The sequence below is a fragment of the Hypomesus nipponensis genome, chromosome 4 (genome assembly GCF_054491055.1).
Source record: "Hypomesus nipponensis isolate SF chromosome 4, ASM5449105v1, whole genome shotgun sequence".
NCBI classification, from domain to species: Eukaryota; Metazoa; Chordata; class Actinopteri; order Osmeriformes; family Osmeridae; genus Hypomesus; species Hypomesus nipponensis.
This window is the reverse complement of record NC_140364.1, coordinates 8,030,710-8,050,950: the sequence shown is the minus strand read 5'-3', so window position 1 is coordinate 8,050,950 and position 20,241 is coordinate 8,030,710. Positions and strand designations below refer to the sequence as shown.

At 41.6% G+C, this 20,241-nt stretch overlaps 2 protein-coding genes across 4 annotated transcripts; one reads left to right on the top strand and one right to left on the bottom strand.

Annotated features, from left to right (window-relative positions):
• The first annotated feature begins 1,908 nt into the window (after positions 1 to 1,908).
• ndrg1a (N-myc downstream regulated 1a) lies at positions 1,909 to 14,831 on the top strand. 2 transcript variants are annotated; one of them, XM_084696128.1, is made up of 16 exons: positions 1,909 to 2,047; positions 5,987 to 6,064; positions 6,480 to 6,515; positions 9,293 to 9,398; positions 9,710 to 9,830; positions 10,208 to 10,270; positions 10,380 to 10,440; positions 10,915 to 11,001; positions 11,179 to 11,235; positions 11,372 to 11,475; positions 11,659 to 11,721; positions 11,823 to 11,874; positions 12,241 to 12,288; positions 12,719 to 12,754; positions 13,065 to 13,116; positions 13,534 to 14,831. In XM_084696128.1, exons 2-16 carry the CDS (start codon positions 6,008 to 6,010, stop codon positions 13,791 to 13,793), a joined length of 1,203 nt encoding a protein of 400 aa, XP_084552254.1. In that variant the 5' UTR covers positions 1,909 to 2,047; positions 5,987 to 6,007; the 3' UTR covers positions 13,794 to 14,831. The 2 variants fall into 2 exon arrangements, with proteins under 2 accessions (XP_084552254.1, XP_084552255.1); XM_084696129.1 differs by lacking the exons at positions 1,909 to 2,047; positions 5,987 to 6,064; positions 6,480 to 6,515 and adding an exon at positions 8,528 to 8,596.
• On the bottom strand, positions 14,606 to 19,756 carry ccn4a (cellular communication network factor 4a). Of its 2 annotated transcripts, none has more exons than XM_084696130.1 (5): positions 19,478 to 19,756; positions 17,400 to 17,685; positions 16,808 to 17,062; positions 16,207 to 16,400; positions 14,606 to 15,781 (listed from the first exon to the last, which is right to left on the bottom strand). In XM_084696130.1, the coding sequence occupies exons 1-5, from the start codon at positions 19,523 to 19,525 to the stop codon at positions 15,479 to 15,481; spliced, it is 1,086 nt and encodes a 361-aa protein (XP_084552256.1). In that variant the 5' UTR covers positions 19,526 to 19,756; the 3' UTR covers positions 14,606 to 15,478. The 2 variants fall into 2 exon arrangements, with proteins under 2 accessions (XP_084552256.1, XP_084552257.1); XM_084696131.1 differs by lacking the exon at positions 19,478 to 19,756 and adding an exon at positions 18,138 to 18,239.
• Between the last annotated feature and the right edge of the window lie 485 nt (positions 19,757 to 20,241).

The following is a 20,241-nucleotide window of genomic DNA, read 5'->3' as shown; positions in this document are numbered from 1 at the left end:
TTAAGCCAAATTCTTGAGATTGTTCGAGACTGAAATCTTTTGAATTAACCAATTGTGTATTGTAAAAATATTATAAAACAAGTTTTATTTTACTTAAAAAACTGTCGTTTGATCAAATAAAGTCATCAACGTTGATTTTATGTCAATAATAAACACTGACATCTCGTAAATAGGCCTTACGTACATAATCCAACATTTGATCCCCTTACACCACACTCTTCAGTTTATCCTGTCACAAACTTCAAGTAAAGTGTGTGGCAGGTTTTAACATGCATCCTGTAGTATAACTACAGTGTCACAAATGTCTGACTCAGAACCTTTTGTCATTCAGGCTTCCAGTCCAGAAAGACCAGCATCACATTGAGGCAGTAGTTATTCACAGATTGTGGTCACAGATGTGTTTAAACTGTGTCCAATGATCCATGAGAAATAAATTTGGGGAAGAAGATGAGGATGGGAGTATTCAGTAGAATAGATCATGTGTAGGCAGGGAGGAGAGGCCTGGGGGGCCTGGAGTATACTTGGAAGCAAGCATTAGGAGAGATATTTCTAACCTCCCCTGCAAACATTGTAATCAGACAGGTGAAAGTCCACAACTCTTATCAAGTTTTGAGGCACTTGTTGAACCAGATAGCCCACTCAACTTGACCCCAATAAAACCAACTGGCGACTAGCTCTGTCTATGAAACAAGTTTCCACGTTTGAATCATATCAGATGATATTTGGTGCATCACTTTTGCTACTTCAGAGTAGTCTCACTGTTATCTTGAGACACCGCAAATCATACACGTTGTGGTGCTGCGTTGTTAGTGACTGTGTAAGATTAGCATAATGCTTATGTTTCACTCCAATGGGTCCATTGTTGGTGTGTTCCTGTTGAAGGGTTCACGTTACATGACCACAGTGGGGACATTGTATTTCCACAGCAACCTTAGTCGCTTTAATACTACAATTTATTGGATTCATGACAATACTTAGTGTCTTTAACAATGGCATTTGTAGTATTGAGTGTATTGCTTACTTTCTACACAGTTTCTCCAGCCAAATAAACTAGAAAATATTCAGACAAAACAGTTAGGGTTACTTGTAGGTTAATTGAATGGAAATACATGTTATGCAAGATAGAAAACCAACATAAAGCATTATCAGAAGTTCACAAATACACACTGATCCGACACACACCCTTCAAGGTAATTTCAGTAGATACAACCTGTCACTTTTAAAAATTGCTGACATAGTAGGTTATGAAGCAAAACATTTTGCAGTGGTGGATAGGAAATGAGCTGTGAAAATATTTACTTGGGATATATGCAGAACTGTCGAACGGGAGGGATGGGCCACCCTTTGTACAAACTTTAAAAATTGGTGAATGTGAAGAAAAGTTTCTAGTTTGGCTACATTCCTACCTCTAACTTCTGATTTAACTGCTGCAGCAAGGTTAGAGCTTCAGTGAATTTGTCAGGAAGAGGAGGTGAAAATACCACAGTGACTCTCTTCCCTGAGCAAGGACTGTGTGGAAATGTTAGGCACACTCCCATTCGAAATATGAGTTGCCAAAATTCCGGTACACACCCAGCCACTGTCTGGTATAAGTGGACCCCATTGTTGCAAATCACCCTAAAAAATACCGTTAACACTGAACTAAATAATCACGGATGCGAACTACTTGCTTACTATTTTATCTTCGAGACAAAAATTCATGAAAATGTTTAAATCGAAAAGTCTAAAATTACATAGGCCTACTTCAAGGCTTCAAACACGTAGTCGACTTATTCAATTGTCAATCAAAAAGTTCCAGTTACTGTGTCATCAGCTGCCTCATGCAACCGCTGGACACAATAAAACTGTAGTACCAAATCTAGAGACGTCCAATAGCGAGAGCTAAAGGAAAAGTGGGCTGGTCTGCCCAGGGGCTTTATAAATTTCCCTGATACATCCGCATTTTGCTGCACGTAGTAAATAACCAGACCCTTGTGAGACTCTTTACCACTTAAAAAGTTTTGAAGGACTTAGTTTGACAATTCGAGGAGACAATACATCTTTCCAGGCAAGTGGTTTCAGACAACCTCCTAATTCTTAGTTTTTATTTAGTTTGGTTTGACCAATGTCTTTTGATAATTATATTTGCACATGTTTACCTTGTTCATTGTCAGTGCAATTTATATATTTAAATCGTGTGTGTGCGTTAACATAGAAATAGCATGCACGTATCAGTTAGCACGTGATAAACTACAACCCAAACAGGAAGATGGTTTGTTTTGAGCCATCAAAAAAGGACATCTTGACTTTTGCTTAACTATGAAGATGCGTTTTCAGTAGCTATACTTTGATGAAGCTCTCCAGTGTTCACCTATGGAAATGTATCTTTAGGTTGTGGATTGTTGTGGGCAAACTGTGGATTTTAGGATTAAAAGACCCAAATATGTCCTAGAATACTATGCACTATGTTCTGAGCATCCATGGCGGTGAGCCAACTTACTGTAAGTGTTTTTACAGGACAAATTATGTGACATATTTGGCCTGAACTATTTAAAGGTTGTCTACTTTGTCTATATTTTTTACTTTCTATTGTTTTTAGCCATCATTAGATGCTTTGTTGGCAACATTTATACTTTTTGTAACTACAAAATAACTAAATTGGGTTGGCCTTCTCAAATCAATTTGAGCCTTTACCTCTATAAGGCTTTCATTACACTCTACTTTTGTGGACACCAGCCCTGGGCTAGACCACCACACCCCAGACTAGTTAAACATCCCCGGGATCAGTGTCTGCTCTAGTACCTACATTTTGATATATTTTACAATCTCAAAATGTAGGTCTGTGTGGGCTTAGTTTGCTGGCCTGCTGCTGAAATTTCAGAACTGGACGGATTTGACAGATTAAACAGAGTTTCAAAAGATTAGGGAAGCAATCATTGTTTCTACAGATGGACGCCACTCTTGGTTTGCTGGGTTAAACCTATATGAAGGCAAAGGGGAGGGTGGCCTTATTTCAAGCCCCTTATGAAATGCAGACTGGGATGTCCCACATGTAATCTCTATGTAAGGGGTTCTCACATAAATTAGGCGAGACAGAAAAGGAAGAAGCCGCTTATTTGATGTAGATCCCTTGGTTACACAGATCTTACAAAATTGACTTAGAAACACAACATGCATTGTTTACCAACAAGGCGTGTGCAATGTTTTTGCAGTTTCCCGCTAAACTGAGACGGCTAATACACCTGCTAATTTTGATATGACTACAACATGCTATGACAGCTTACCCTTTCCTATAAAGCTTAACATGAGAACACGTTTTGTTTTATTTTTATGATCCATGAGATACAATGATGATCTGATCACCAACGACAGTAACCGAAAACAGTAACTTTGAATAAAAATAGCACCCAATATCGCTTTACCCAACATGCACATTATAAACAGCCACACTGTATGTGACTGTAAAATATGAATTTGTCTAGTTGTTTCTGGCCACCACCACATGGAATACATTGTAAAACCTGACAAATTAACTCAAAAGGTTTGATTAAATGAATTGCCTAGAGCCCATTTTTAGATGAATGACATGTATATTTCGGTGTTGTTGACTCAATTTATCCTGTTCTTCAACTCTATTGGCTTGAGGCAATTTGTTTTATCAAACTGTTTTAGTAAATGTATCAAGCTTTACAGTGAACATGGATTACAGTTTCAAATAGATTCTTTATTGCCCCCCACCCTCAATATTTCCTGGTTCTGGATTTCAGAATAGTTTCACTTCTGCAAGGCTGCCTTGAAAAGTTTTTTGTTTTGTGTGAACAGTCAGCTCTAGAAAATGCAAGCGTAAAATACAAGAGTAGAAGTTGATTGGTTGGTTACTACAAACAGCTTTTCTTATTGGCTTCCTGTCTTATTGACATAATTGCGCTTGTTTGAATGGTATCCAAGATAGTCCTGTCTGTCAATAACCTGATGTTAAATCTGTCAGATCTAGATATACATCTAGAATATCATGATAGTATCTGTATTAATGTGCATATTACACAGACTAGGCTACAGCAACTGAACTATATTGCAATTTAGTGGTTTGACTTGGTAGGCAGTCTGTAGTATTTGAAATCCCATTAAATTCTTTAACTGAGTTGATCTTTTTGCAGTGGAGCTAATTGAGATTTTGGAGTACTGAATGTGCAAATCCTGCTTATCTGGAAACTCCAGGCAGACTGGACCCATACGACTCAGCAATATGACCTTAGTCTGGTGTACACTACTCTGCACTCTCTTGTACTATCTGTAATACTATGTGCTGGATCTATATTCTATATTTGTATTGAGTTCACTACTTGTAAAAGGCACACTATGTACTGTTATTCAACCCTTATGGATCTCAAACTTTTCACAAGACTTAAATATATACAGTATTACAGCTTGGCCAATAAAAGCTGCTCTAGGCAGGTTTTACAGACCTAGGACTGTTTGACACATGGCAGACCACAGAACATTTCCTTCTGGAATTATGTTAATGATCATTGAATTAGCAAGGCTGAGAAGAACCAGAGGCACTTGCCCCCCCACCCCCTCCTTCTTCTTCTCTGATGCTGTACACACACACTTTTCTTCTGTGGGACTGGGGGTGACAACTGAGGTCAGGTCAAATGTCTTTTGTCATAGCATGTGCTATTCCCACTTGGATCTCCGAGGGAAGCATTACCGATGTCCTGGGAAGCTTTTTACATGCTGCGCCAGGTTAAAGATTAGCCAGGTCAAAGGTGAAGTGTCACCATGTAAACAGTTGTCGACCTAGTTAGCATAGATGCTAGTTTGCTCATCAGACTCCAGCCAGCCAACAGGTGGCCTCCTGCCTTTTGGGCTTAGACTGTCTGAACTCTTTTTTTGTTCAGACATTTGTCTGAACAAGTTTGTCTACAAATATTAACAACTTTTTAAATTCAAATGACCTGGATCCAAAATGGTTAAAATAGTTTCAGAACTTCCCTCACAAATTCCAGGGGGGAATTTCAGTGGGGGGGGGGTTTGACCCCGACTCATCCAAAACAAAGAGTGTCCAGGGAGCCATGGTTCTGGTGCCTCAAAGAGAAAAATGAAGCATTTGTTTGGTACTCCTCCGCTTCCTCCTCTTCCTCTGTGCTATTGTGAGCAGCAGAGCAGGCTCTGGCCTCTGTTCTCATGCTCGGCACACCTTCTGGAATGGGGCTCAGATGACCTGGCCAGAGTTTCACCCACCGCAGAATTTCTATTATATTTTCATTTGAACCTGACCTCCCTCCACTTCTCCCTGAGGCTTGTATGCTGATCAACTAAGATGTTTTTTTTAAAATCACTTGTTAACTTCTCTGATTTAGAGACCCACACCAGGATTCACTAGTAGATACAAACAAATACAGAGATAAACATCTAGGAGGAGGGTGAAAATCTCTTGTTAATGTCAGTCGTTTTTTCTGTGTGCACTGGCCACAAAGCCCCATCCCAGAGGAGGAGCCTGACCCTTACCCTTTAACAACTTTGGCGGCGGACAAAGGATCTGTTGATGATGTGATTTGATTTGCATGCACAACCAAGCTTGCATTCGGGTCCAAAACAGCATCATGATCCCCAGCATGTGGAGTGTTGTGATTTCATTTCTCAAACTGTAGAAATACCAAGTAGATGAGATGTTCTTGTCTGTGTTTACTTGTATAAAGCCTGGTTCACAGTGTTGTATGTCCAACATGGCTCATGAACAAACTCAAAACCCCTTTGCAACCTTTTGCTTCGTTAGCTTTTGTGGCCAGAAAGATAATATCCACGTTTTCTGTAGAACACACTTACAACTACATTTTTTGCTGCAGTTATGGAGGAGAGGAAGTTGATATATTTCCGAGTTTGTGATCGCAGTGAGCAGAGAAATGTGCCTATCTACTAAAAACCGACACTGATATATACTGAGATGTTTTCCAGCTGTCACAGTGTAATGTACAACATTAATATTTTCGTTTTAACTCACCAGGCTTTCTCAACTGATAGAAAAATGGATGATATCCAAGTTGTTGAGTCCAAGCCCCTGCTTGTTGACAGGGAATTGCCGGTAAGTGAATTGAATGATTTATAAATAAGCATTCCTAGTTACAGACACTGTCCAATTTAGTTTAATCATTGTCATAATTTTTTATTTGTTATACTTCAGTCACATTTGATTGTACTGCTTGCCTGGTTACCAGTGTGGAACACTTTGGGATCACTGTGTTCTGCTGCAGCAATGAAACTGAATCAAGTGCACCTAAAGTTTTATCAAGAAACATCATAGTGTTTGTGCCCAGCTCAGATTCCTGATGCGATATGTTATTCAGTCATCCCAAAAAGTCATGTATAGTTTATATTGTATTGTATGTCACATGTACACTGTATGTTATTTCTGAATGAAACCTCAGGATTTACAGTACTGTTAATCTCTATTAGCCTTGGTTAACTTTCCATCCTGTTTCTCTGCCCGTCTGTTTCAGGGCTTAAGGGAGGCTATACAACAACTGGTGATGAAGGTAGGTTCTCGCATTCGATGTTCTTGTAGATACACACAGCAGTACTATACTCACAAGAGATGGAGCCGGCTACTGTAAAGTGTACAATGTAATTTATAGTGCCATCTTGTGGTTATTCAAACCGACCCTATGAACAATTTAAAGCTATCAGAGCCATCAAATACACAAACATGACATGCAATCAAACAGACAGCGTCATAAAATTTAATCCAACCTGTACTGCAGTATTTCCAGTGTAATGGTGTAAAAGTTGTGTAACAATGTAATAGTTGTGTCACAGTGTCTACAAACATGTCTGGAAGTCAGTTGACTGTCCTGAGGTTTCTGCTTGTAGTGTTAGAGTGGAAGTTTTCCAGATCAGCAGGGTATCTCTTGTGCAGCTTACCATCTCAGGATTAGTGTCCTCGCAGGTTTCCAGGGCAAACGTTTATGCCCTCCATGTGTCTTACTTAGAGCCTCTAGTGACGCAGTTTACAGACGAGCTCCTCACCTCAACTCCTCCAGCCATCTGGATGTGGCAACACAAACACAGACACGTAGCGCACACACTGACACACCCACACTGACACACCCACACTGACACACCCACACTGACACACACATACTGACACGTAGCCCTCATCAGTTATCTCTCCTAGTGAGACAGCATGTGTAAAGGTATTTGTGTATGTATACAAGTAGTAGTGCAGAAAGTCTTTGTTGTTTACTTCAGGTCATGCAAATAGGTTTTGTGAATGAGTTTGCCGGCTGCTGCCCTCCAGCAATGGATCCTGGTGGAAGGAACAAGTTACTGCCATGACTGTTACCACACAGTATTTTATAGTGCTGCAAAGTACTAGTATTAGGACTTTTACATTAAAAAGTATGTGATTGATAGAGCCTATCACTGGCCTTCCAAATAATTCTGGGTTGTAAGAGTATGATTGGATTCTGCCAAGTCATTGTCCTCTCACAGCATACCAGATACATCTTGCCCTGTGATCCCAATAATACTTTACATTAATGTAATTCCTTCCTATCAGAAGGGTTTCAGTTTTACCGTACTTTAAAATCTAAGACAATTAACAATTTTAACAATATAGTTTAAGTATAAAAAAAAAAAAAAAAAAAAGTTTGTTTGCTACTTCCATGTAGCAAACTAGGTTAGCTGGTTCGTAATACTTTTTTGAAGTATTTTTTTTTTCTTCTGTACTTTCTTGTCCATTATGGCTCGGCCAATCAAACACCCTTTTCAAACACGTTTCCTAATGTTTTATTGGTAAGAGGGGGAATCCAAACCTCTCGCTCCAAAGTAGTTACAGTCCATCTTTGCGTGTTGCTGCTTTATTGATTGTTCTCACAGCATATGAGGAGGGATTTTATTTGCACACACAAGGAATTTACTATCAGATGCACATACCATGCGATCCAGATACTACTTCACATTAATGTAATAATTTCCTAGAAAAGAACTTTAAGCTCAAGCATATTTATTGTTACTCTGAGTTCAGGAGACTGATGTCCGTGTTTCCGAGGCTCGGGCCGCATGAGAATATGTAGGATTGAATAATGGTTGTCTGTGCGCTTCCGAATAACATATTTGTCTTTGAATACACCCTTATAGACTATTCTATTGTTCTTTTTTTCTGTACACTTTACAGTATATTGTTAAGGAAGTGAAAAGTAGCCTATATTACATGAATATTTATGAGAAAGCTTCAAAAGTCATATCATGAATGCCCCAACCACCATGACTTGTATAAAACCTCAACAAATGAAATTTACAATGCCCTGCTGGCTGACATTGGCTGATCCAATTTAAGGATCTCTTCAGCTAGAATTAGCTTGTTTTGACCAGCCTGCAAAGGCTGACGGGAGGTTCAGGGGCTTATGCACTGGTAAGCAGCATGGGTATAAAACACCGCTCCCAGACCAGTGCAGGCACTGAAGTACCTTCAGAGGCTTACCACTTATTGGATCTATATCTCAGAAGTACCACTACTACTATCGCACTACTTGTGAGTCACAATCAACAACCACTAGTAAACATGGTTCTGGAAGATTCTGACATGGACATGGTCATCCCTGAGATTGAAGTCACTGTAAGTCTGGCCCTTTTGCGAACTTTTTTACAATTTGTGTTTTGCATTTTTGTGGAACTTCTTACCCACTTAACTTCAGATTTTGATGTAGTACCTTGGGTGTATAGCTGATTTTAAGGCAAATCTTGGTGCAGAGTTAAAATCACTTGCATCTCCACAATGCTAAGGATAGTTGTATTGATGTGGCTACGGTTTTTTCTTGGGTTGGTGTCAGGCAATATTGAGTGCATCGTGACCAGCTTCAGACACAAATGGTCTTAAACTGTCTAAACTATCTGTCCCCACCTTCCCCTGCCCACATAATCCCTCATCTAGCAGAACCTGCCACTTTACCTACGTCTACACTGGTTATTGCACTGAATATTGTACAGATCAATCATAAAATGTTATAGATATATGTTGAGAGGTGCGGGACCAAGAATTGTTATAAATGGCAAACCTGAAACTTGGAGAAAGTTTGAAATAATGATACATTGGATTTAAAAAGGTTGAATGGGTGTCATGGATTACAGTTCATAAATGATTCAGGAAAATACATAAAACTGTAGCAGTCATGATAGAGTAAAATTACAGGAAAAACATTGTATCCCCCTTGTTTTTTGACAGCTGAATGGTGGCGTTCAGAGTTATGTTTTTTAAGGATTATTCTCTGAAACATTGTTGAGGACCAACTAAGCTAAGGTTTTGTTTTTCTAGGAGCATGATGTGGAGACTCCCCATGGAAGAATCCACTGCATCATGAAGGGGGTGCCCAAGGGGGATAGACCAGTCATCCTGACCTTCCATGACATTGGACTGAACCGTAAGTCACACTATATAAAGATTCAGAGTTTTTCCCTTTCTGGTTATCAGTGTTAATCTGTGGGTTTCTGCAAAACTGTTTGTGGCATCGCTTATAGAAAGGGCTGTACAAATAAAGTTCGATTTTTTTATATAATCCAACCCAAGTTAGACTTTGAGAGAACACCCCAGTCTCTATATAATTGATTTTCCCCATCCTAACTTTCCCGTGGACTCTCAGCCAAATCCTGCTGAACCTAATGTACATCATGCCCCAGGGGAGCCCTCAAACTACCTCTGTTCCACATAATTTACACCCTTGTCATTTTCCAGACAAGACCTGTTTCGACTCACTCTTCAATCATGAGGATATGCTGGAGATTATGCAGCACTTTGCTGTGTGCCACGTCAATGCCCCTGGACAACACGAGGGTGCCAACACGTTCTCCACCGGGTGAGGGCATCCTCCTGGTTAGCATGGAATGGAGGCCAAGCTGTCTGTAACCTTTGACCCTTACTGACACAAACACACACCATAGGACAGCCTGGTTAAGTTGCAACCTACTTTAAGACATGAGTTGATAACGCGTTCCCAGAAAGGGCAATGTGATTATCTCCAGCCCTTCTGATACCTTTGATGGTTCAGTGTTCATGACCATCTACAACCTGGTGGGACACCTCCTATCGGACTTGAATTGGATAGATAACCAATGGCAATAATAGATAAGAACATTGTAAGACCATAAAAGACAAGATGGGATGTTTATGTAAACACGATAATGTGATGTATGAAAGTACATGAGAACTCAATGTACTTTTTGTCTTTTTCAGGTATGAGTACCCATCCATGGACCAGCTGTCTGAGTCTCTGCCTTTGGTCCTTAAACATTTTGGGTAAGTGATCAAGCTAAATATCTGCCAAAAGATTCTGTACATTTCAGGAAGGTTTCCGTTTCTAAGCTGTAATTTGCTCTAAATGTTCCACTTTGTCATGTGACCACAGGCTGAAGAGTGTGATTGGCATTGGCATTGGAGCTGGAGCCTACATCCTGACCCGCTTCGCTGTGAGTTTGACATCCTCTTAGCTTTTCTTTTTTTTTCATCCTGCTTCACAATTATTACGTTTTTCAATCAAACAAGGATTACAGAACCTCCACTTTGTGCTGATTTTGGCAGAAAAGCTTTGCTTATTGCTCTAGCATGCTGAGCTAAAGTCGTTGGAATGTTCTAGAAGAGCTCAATAGCAACATGGGCCTCTGTGGGAGGGGGGCTGTCTTTGTGGGGGGTTCTCTTTGTTGATACACAGCTGATGCACACTTTCAGGATGTCTTAACTCTTTGCTAAGCCTCACGGTCATTGACCCTAGACGTTTACGTAATAATTGTCTGAAGCTTCTCTCAGACATGTAATTTCAGTTCTAGATGTAAATACATTTCACCATAGACAAATATCTGATAAAGCCTTGCCAAATAACTTTATGGAACTTTCACGTTGGTTTAATTGGAATGTTTTTTTTGTTTTTTTTTTGTTTGTTGCAGCTGGACTACCCAGCCATGGTGGAGGGGCTGCTGCTTATCAACATCAACCCATGTGCTGAGGGCTGGATGGACTGGGCAGCTCAAAAGGTAATCACCAAACCACATACCTGCTGTGCACATACCTGTCCACAAATGCAGAACCAGTAAACTCGGGTCACTACAATGCCATTGGCCTTAAGATGTAATTTACAGTACAATCGTGCAAGTCTGTTAATCATTGACAAAATGAGAAATGATCATGTTTGTCTTCCAATGTCCTTGCAGATCACTGGCTGGGCCCACGCCATGCCTGACATGATCATCTCACACCTGTTTGGAAAGGTAAACCTTCTGATGCTGAACCCACATCACATGACTTTCTACCGCTGTTTACTGTAATATACATCTCCGGTTGGAGAGCACGTTGCTATGACGATTACGTGACAGAGTGTAATCCCTGCTTGTTTGTTGTTTACAGGAGGAGATCCACAACAACCTTGACCTGATCGCCACCTACCGCCACCACATCACCACCGACATGAACCAGTTCAACCTGCAACACTTTGTCAAGTCTTACACCAGGTACATACACAATCGTATTTCCCTTCTCCACACAATACACCACATAAAGTCTACTCTGCCCAGTCAAGCCTAATCAAGTGTTTCATTCGCACTAGACACATCCAATTCCATAAATAATCCTGACTAGAGGTACTTTATGTGATGGTTTTAGCTCCGCCAACAACCCTGTGTTTACTCCTATAGCCGAAGGGACCTGGAGATTGAGAGGCCAATCCCTGGGGGAAGTTCCACCGTCAAAACCCTCAAGTATGTTTCTCACCCATCAGAAAACCCCTTATGTTTGATAGACACAAACTGGCTATATTCCCCACGTGTGAAATGAACCGACCCTTCCGCCCCCCCCTCAGGTGTCCTTCTCTTCTGGTGGTTGGGGACAGCTCTCCAGCGGTTGATGCTGTGGTACGTGCAAGCCAACCCTCTTTAGTGCTTAACCCTGTTCAAGTCATTAAGATGTGTGGCTGCACAGGGCAGAGTAATGGTGTGTTCGATTTTTCCATTCACCAAGGATAACGCAAGGTGTTAGATACACATCTATACACATCTAAAAGTTAACCTGTTTTTCCTGACATGTTTTAGACAAAGGGTTATTTTTCTTTTTTTAATAAAACTATATACCAAAAATCTGATATTGAACACAGTGCCCAAGTAGGTCTATAAATGTGTATTGAGTTTAGGATTAAAGCCCGACAACTGCAATACATGCTTTGATTGTTCAGTTAAATGTTTGTTTGTTGTTGCTCATAGAACTGTTCTTTGCACCCATAGGTTGAGTGCAACACCAAACTGGACCCAACTAAAACCACACTGCTCAAGGTAAGTGTCCTCTGCCGCTATCTCATTAATGGTTATTAATAACTGGGCTGCTGATAAGAGTCCTGTAGCTCAGCACTAGTGGGTAACTGATTAACCTGTGCTGGGTTCACTAAGACCACCAGGCTCAACCCTCAGGCCCTGGCCCGCCCCAGTATGCCCCAGTTCACACTGACCAACCTGCTTATCTGGGTCATATGTGCCCTCAGCCTAAACTAACGATGCCATTAAAGTCTTGAGAATGGCATTTTAGTGGGCGCTAACGGTCAAGAGGCTAGTGGAAGACTGCATGGAGCATTGCCTGTTGGGAACAAAGTGTAAAACAATGGCTGTTGAGTTGTAATGAGGGGAAATGGAGAGTGACCATGTTTGGCTGTTTGTGTTATTGTACCAACTTGCATAATAACACTCTGTTTCCGTCTTCCCCCTTTAGATGGCTGATTGTGGAGGCATGCCCCAAGTTGACCAGGTGTGTTAATACCCTTCTTAACTCTTGTTTATGTGTTCAGGCAGGATGGGACTAAATGAGAAGGGAAAGGGGGGGGGGGATAATGATCGGGGTGGTGGGAGGGGGCTATGCCCAGCTTCACTTAAGAGCATTAGCGCTAGCCAACAAGCCAACGAGGGTAGCAAGTATTAATACCCAGCCTAGCACCTGCTATCAGCAGCTGCTGTTTTTTTGCACTCAGTATCACTAATTCTGGGAAACAGGACTGTCGGTCAGTGGAAATGTAAACAACCCTGGATGACAACTCTCTCTGTGTTGTTGCTCTCTCTAGCCTGCCAAACTGACAGAAGCCTTCAAGTACTTCATCCAAGGCATGGGATACAGTAAGTACACACTTATCTCACTAGTATGAACCTACCAATTAACATGGAACACTACTTCCTTCCAAGCTTTAAACTGAGGAATGAAAGGCACACATTATGATCAGTGAGATGTGTATCATGGTACATGAAACACCCAGAAATAAAAATCTTCGGATTATGTGTAAAGGGAAGCATGTCTGACACCTAGAGGTGAGATTAAAACCTTCACCTGCAGGCTTGATCAACATTCTGGTGCCCTCGAATCACTTGAGGCACACTGCTCTCCACATGCTCCGAATGATGACTTATTAAAGATGCCTAATAACCTATAATCCAAAACCCATCAAGGATACAGAAGAATGACACTTTGATGTGATCACACCACACATGTTTAGAATTAGAATGACTAATGGAGGTATTTTCCTCCTCCTTTCCAAGTGCCCTCCGCCAGTATGACCAGACTGGTTCGTTCTCGTACCGCCTCCGGTTCCAGCATTACTTCCTTTGAAGGCAATCGCTCCAGGTCTCACACTGGTGACGGCAACCGGTCTCGCTCTCACACCAACGACGGCAACCGCTCGCGGTCCCACACTGCTGATAACCAGCGCGGCCGCTCCCACACAGACGCGTCCATGGACGGCTCGGGCAGCCGCAGCACAGAGCCCGCGGTTCTCAAGTCCACTGAAGTGTCCTGCTAGTCTGTGACCCCCTCCTCTACCACCTCACCTTGTGACCTGGTGACCTGTCCCATGCCCTGGGGGTCCTGCTGCGGTGCCACTAACCACACACACTCTCACATGCATTTGTACATACACACACTCTCACATACACACGCATCTTTGGATTTTGCTATTTCTACTGATCCCTGTAGGACATTCCAGACAGGGAAAAATAGACCTGTTTCTCCTCTTCACTAGTCGGGTGACTATCTGGGTTTTAGGGGCACCACCGTATCAGAGAATATTGGTGAAAGCTGTGGGTGTGAGCGCAAACACAAGCTTGTACATTTCAGTCTTTTTAATCTCATATTTTATCTGTTTATTTTTCTTTTCTAGCTCTATTCTGGCTGTGGTTTTTTGTTTTCATTGACACAGCTTTCTCAAATATATTATCAATTCTGTCTGACTGTGACTGTTTATCATTAACTTTTCTTTTTGTTGTGTAATTACTGTGTATATGAAGGAGTCTTTAGACGTGGAAGAGAGGCAGGTGAAAATGGCAGGTGAAAATGGCAGTTTTCTTTCTTGAAACTACCTGTTCTATCTTTGAAATGAAGGGACAGAATCAATAAGTATCATGTATAGAACATTCCTGTTTTACATTGTGATCCTTGTTATTTTCACAATTGTTTTTGTTCTATAACTATTTTTTGTTCAAGATCAGTTCATTTAAAATTGTTCTTGATTCATCTGTTATCCGTTAAACTCTCAAATCAAAATGATTGTAGAAATTCCTTAAGAACGTGCTAGGCTTTTCGCTAATCCCCCCCAAAACTTGCATGAAACAGCTGTTAAATTGTATTGCTTTATTAACACAGCATCAGGCAAAAACACATTTTTAATATACATTTCTTTTTCTATGATTATTTCTATGCAATTAAGCACAACAGAACAAACGTGCCATCAAATCCTACGCTGCAGACTTGATGCTCCTTTGAAGCTGTGGTTTGGAGAGGGTAACAGTAATGTATCCACATTTATTGAAGGATAATTAGCCATAAAGCTTTAACCACCTTGTACTTGTCTAATCCTTCTTGTACTTGCACTACACCAGCTTTGAAGACCAATACAAACATAGCTTTGTAAAGATTCACAACTGACTAATGCTGTAGACAAAGAAGCATGAAAGAAATTGCATAACGGTTTGTATTTATTTAAAAAAATTAAAAATAAAATAACTTGTAACTGACCCTTCTGTCTTTATTTCCCAATTGTTTTTGAGTATAGCTATGAAATCTGCTTGGTCTTAACACCTCACCAAGGTAAATTCATTTCACTAGCTCTGAAACTACATCAGTTAGCTACAAGATTTTCTAAAAAGTTTGACAATAATATAGTATTACAGATATACATAAATAAATAAATCCCAAAATTATTCTTACACTTTACTGGTGAGCTAGTATTGTCAAAGCAACCTGCATGGTGCTCTGATTTGAAGACGGCATGTTTTACAAACCTTCAGTTTGTAATTATATTTAGAATGATATTTTATTAACAATTTTCCATTAAGGAAACAACTGTAGAAAAATCCCATTGTAAAAAATAAAAAATACTTGCCAAATATTGCACAAAATGCAATATATCACATACAACTGAAAACACAAAAGCGGCCCCTCCAAATGTAAAATAATGGGTAGAGCCCTAACAAACAGGATTGGCATCCCTCAGTTTGCAACCCCGGGGTAACCGTAGTAACTCTCCAGCTCAGCAAATATATCATTGGGGTTTCTGCAGCTCAGGTTGCAGAAGCAGGCCTGGATCCACATGAGCGGCCATGTAAACACAGCTCCGCTGGGACACTGAAACTCCACCTGGATGGTCTTAGACTTGTAGGGGATGCAGCAACGCTGGTCTGAGGGCACACATACACCACAGTACTTGGGTTGGTAGGCCTTCCTGCTGATGCAGCCTGAGAGAGTGAAGTTGGCTGGCTCCTCCCTGTAGATGTGCAGGCACTTCTTCCCTGGCTGGCGGGGGTGGGGGGGGGGGCAGAAGAGAGATTTGATTAGAAGCCCTCACCAATGCATTCAGAATTAGTTTGACATATGTGTCCTCTGTCCTTTTCCTGCTGGCTCTACCAGCTGAGACCAGGGGTTGGCACAACAACCGCATTACCCAGACTACCCCCTATTTAGACTATCCATGTGTTATCAACTGCAGCTGGGTTAATAGGACCAGCTGGGAGAGATCAGTGTTGGGATTAGTGAGTTGGTGTGAGACTGTGCAGTTTGGTCTTCTTAACAAATCATTTACGAGGATTATGGAGAAAGAAGGGGGCTATTTAATGAAACCATGTCATACACTAAAACAACAAACATGACGGCAAGGAGTTGTGTGTGTGTGTGTGTTTTGTGCATTTCATGATGACAGTGCATGTACAGGATTGCTGTACCTTGATGTGCTTAGTGATGTCCACATTGCAGGGTCGTAAATTGCAGAGGCGTGATTCTTGGGTCATCTGGCAGCGCTCGTTGGCGTTGGAGATCCTCAAGGACAGTCCTCTGCCACATGTCTTTGAGCAGGGGCTCCAGGAGGTAGTCTGGGTAATACAGTTCTTATGCCAGCTCCTGGTCTCAGCTGGGAGAGCTAGTACAAAGAGGGGGAGGGACAGAATTTAGATACTTAAAACATTCTAAAACATGCATCTGTATTCTTTGTGTAAGAGTGCCACTGCTATTTGTATCCCTCAGTGAGACAAACATCTACTTCATTCAAGTTTCCCTCTGGCTTGGTGAACTTGGACTATGAATGGCTGGAGATTTGAAACCTTCCAAAAATAATAGTATGACAGGAAAGGCTTTGGATAATCCCAACATACACACCCTAACTTCTAATTCATCCTGGACTTAGCTCTCTCGCACCTTCTTATCCAGAATCATACATACCACACACACTGATCTGAAACCGAACGTTCACCACTGTAACTTTGGATTGCGTGTATGTGCTTATGTGTCAGCGAGTTGATGTTTCAAGAGCCTGTCCCCACATCATACCTTCCACAGCGTGTCGTGGGTTGGTCTTGCGCCCCCTCCTGGCCTCGTCACAGATCCACTCCTCGCAGCAGCGCCCAGGGACCTTGATCCGGCGGGGCGTCTGACACCACACCCGCGGGGGCTGGGACTCGTTGCAGAGCGCCACACAACCGATGGCGCCATTTACGCAAACACACTGGTACTTGCAGTTGGGCTTGAAGCTCTGGCCGTTGCGGTAGATAACACCATCATGCTCACAGCCAGTGCCAACCATATCTGGAGAGCAGGGAGGAAGGAACTCACAAACCATAGACACAGAGTAGCAGGACAGACTATTCTTGAATAAGGAATAATATTCTCCAATTCAAACTAAACTAAATATATCGTTAGACATGTAAAAAAAAAAAAAATATCCTAAAGTATTTAGACTAGATATTTAGTTTATTCAGTCAGTTAGCTTCATCTTTTTAGCATGTTAAACATGATACAGTATCATACAGTAATATTAAATATAAATATGATTAAATATGAATGTGCTAGTTGTTTTAGTTGACTGCACGTCTACTCGTCGTGTTCAGGTACAGGTTAGGGTGCGTTGGTGAGTGACACTTACATGCACACACTCCTTTTTCGTACCTAGGCTTGTCAGAGCTGTAGTCACAGTACAGTCCCTTATGGTAGTCACAGGTGACTGCCTCGTTGCACTCCTCACCCACTTGCCTGGCGCAGGTCCGACAGCACTCACAGCCGTCCATGAGGAGGCTGACCCCAGGCGGGCAGGAGGGGGGGCTGTGGGGACACTGGCATGGCCAATGGCAGTACTGCGTTCTGTTGTAGAACTCGGTAGTGGTGGGGAGCTCGGCTGGGGTCGCCACGGTGGTGGAGGTCTGGGAGTAGGCCTGGGGAGGGAACAAAGCAGGGGGGGGTTCATTTTATTGTGCCAACCAGGGAGTCAGGTGGCTGTACGGTGAGGGAGTCAGGCTAGTAATCTGAAGGATGCCAGATCGATTCCCGGCCGTGCTATATGACGTTGTGTCCTTGGGCAAGGCACTTCACCCTCCTTGCCTTGGGGGGAATGTCCCTGTACTTACTGTAAGTCGCTCTGGATAAGAGCGTCTGCTAAATGACTAAATGTACATGTAAATCCTAACCATTCTGAAGGATTACAGCTCTGATTTCTCTGTGATATGCCCTGCAACAAGTGTGTGCCCTTAAGACATTTAACCACTTATGAATATGAAACATATCTAAAAATAAGTTTGAAGGGTTTAGTAACTTCCTCCTTTGTGCTTTTGAGCTTATTCAAAGAATACTGTAGGGGCCTGATAGTTTTGACATGTTCACTTGGTACCTTCCAAATGTCTTCAACAGCTGCAGCAACAATATGCTTTCAATATGTCAGGCGTGTCTCCCTGTGTGAATTGCCTCGACAAACTAATGTGCGCTCAAGCCAGGATCAAAAACAGGAGTATTACTGCACTTCTGAACAGATGTTTTTTGTGAACAAGCCATAGGGGACTGCTTAACAACATAACAGACAAAGGTTGCCAGGTTAGTCTTGGAATAGTATGAGTCCCTTCAGAGAAAATAGGACAGCCTTCTGACTCATCTGTGCATCAATAACTTGACTTGTGGCTTTGTATCTATATTTTGAGATTTGTAGCTTATCTTCAAGAAAGACCCATAATTGGCAAATAATGTAAATTAGCTTAATTTTGTCATGACACGAGGTCATCTTCTGGGCATTTCTGTCTGCTGCCATTACTTGTTAATTCCACAATAACAACAGCGTCAACCACGTTTACTGCAGCTACAGTAACCTACAGCTACATTTTACTACAGCCAATTTGGTAGGGGTTTAACAATCGAATGATTTCAATCATTTTAGTTTGGGGGGCATTGCGATTTCTCAATATCACTACAAGTATGCCTAAGGATATTTTCCTCGTGGCTTTATTGAGAAAATAATAGGATTTAGATAAGGTATTAAGTTAACCCACGATAAACCGTTTAATATCCGAACCTTTTTACTTTGTATGTGAGGTAACAGGTTTTAGACCTTTGCACAGCACATTTAGATTAATTGACCCATTCTATCGACCCCTAAAAATAGGTCTCGTAGACTACCTATGTGCCTTTTAATGCGTGGCAAATCGATTACAAATCTAGTGTACAGGTCCAGAGTACAATAGCCTACATAAGAAAATAGTAAATATATTTCTATGAAAAATAGAAAAGACCGTCGTCCGTCGAACTCGAAGAAAAAATATAAGCATGTCAGGAAAAGCCTCGTGAGCCAGAACTAAATGATTGAACGTCCAATTAAAAAGTGAAACGTGGAAACTATCCCTGAATAACCACAAGGAGGCAGCTCTATATAGCAATAAAACCACAGGGAGCCGACTGCACTGCAGAAAGTTTCACAGGAGGCGACATTATTGTTTGAAATATCGTACCAATACAAGGCCTATTGTGCGACATTTCAACACATTAAAAAAAATAAAGTTTGCCAAGATAACTGCCCCCGGAGGACGTGCCTTTCTTTGATCAAAATGTAGGCACGTTAGTTACATGAAAATGAGACTAATATTTTAAGAAATAAGCAGAATTGGGTTTCTGTCAGGTTTGTCTGAGTTAATCTACTGGTTTGTCTGAGTTAATCTACTAGTAGTCTAATGATGAAAGTCTCACCTGTTGCATCCCGGCTGCTATGAGAATCCACACCAGGAGCCAACTCATCACTTATTAGGAGTTGTAAATTCATCGAGTCCAGAATTAGTCCCTTACTAAAAACAAAATAATTTGCTCTCCATAAGTCTCCAGCATTGCAGCTGTGTGGCTGTCATCTCCATGAGCGCTGTCTCTGTCCCTTGAAGGGAGATGATATTAAAAGCTCCGTGGTGCTGACGTCAGGTCTAAGGACGAACCCCGAAGTTTTCCCTCTGGCAGTCGGTTCTACTATTTCCCCTTCGCTCCACTCTCTCCCGCTGCTCCTCACGCGCGTGAGCACGCCCTGAAATAAGGCAACCACCGGTGGTCGAGGCGTGTCTGGTGAGCTGCGATATCTATCACAGCATCGCAAAACATACAGGTGTTCTTCGATATAACGACATGTAGGCTGTGGTACAGATGTTTCAAATACAATTAGAAACGCCGAGAATGAATCCACTTTGCAAAACTTTAGCCAACTTTGTATATGGTGCCATGCATAGCCTATTGAGAAGTCATAGCCTAAGGACGATATGGAAAAGGTTCTTAATGTGAACCTAGGGCGTCAAATGGCTGAGCGGTTAGGGAGTTGGGCTATTAATCAAAATGTTGTTGGTTCGATTTTCGGCCGTGACAAATTACATCGGGTCCTTGGGCAAGGCCCTTCACCCTACTTGCCTCGGGGAGCATGTCCCTGTACTTTCTGTAAGTCTGGTAAATGACTGAATGTAAATGTAATGTGTTAT

Excerpts from the sequence above, each read along its gene's own strand:
- ndrg1a (XM_084696128.1), top strand. The coding sequence starts at position 6,008 with ATGGATGATATCCAAGTTGTTGAGTCCAAGCCCCTGCTTGTTGACAGG. Across the intron at positions 6,516-9,292 it reads TACAACAACTGGTGATGAAG|GAGCATGATGTGGAGACTCC; the intron begins GTAGGTTCTCGC and ends TTGTTTTTCTAG. Across the intron at positions 10,441-10,914 it reads ACATCCTGACCCGCTTCGCT|CTGGACTACCCAGCCATGGT; the intron begins GTGAGTTTGACA and ends TGTTTGTTGCAG.
- ccn4a (XM_084696130.1), bottom strand. The coding sequence starts at position 19,525 with ATGAGTTGGCTCCTGGTGTGGATTCTCATAGCAGCCGGGATGCAACAG. Across the intron at positions 17,063-17,399 it reads CGAAAAAGGAGTGTGTGCAT|ATATGGTTGGCACTGGCTGT; the intron begins GTAAGTGTCACT and ends CCTGCTCTCCAG. Across the intron at positions 16,401-16,807 it reads CCCACGACACGCTGTGGAAG|CTCTCCCAGCTGAGACCAGG; the intron begins GTATGATGTGGG and ends TCTTTGTACTAG.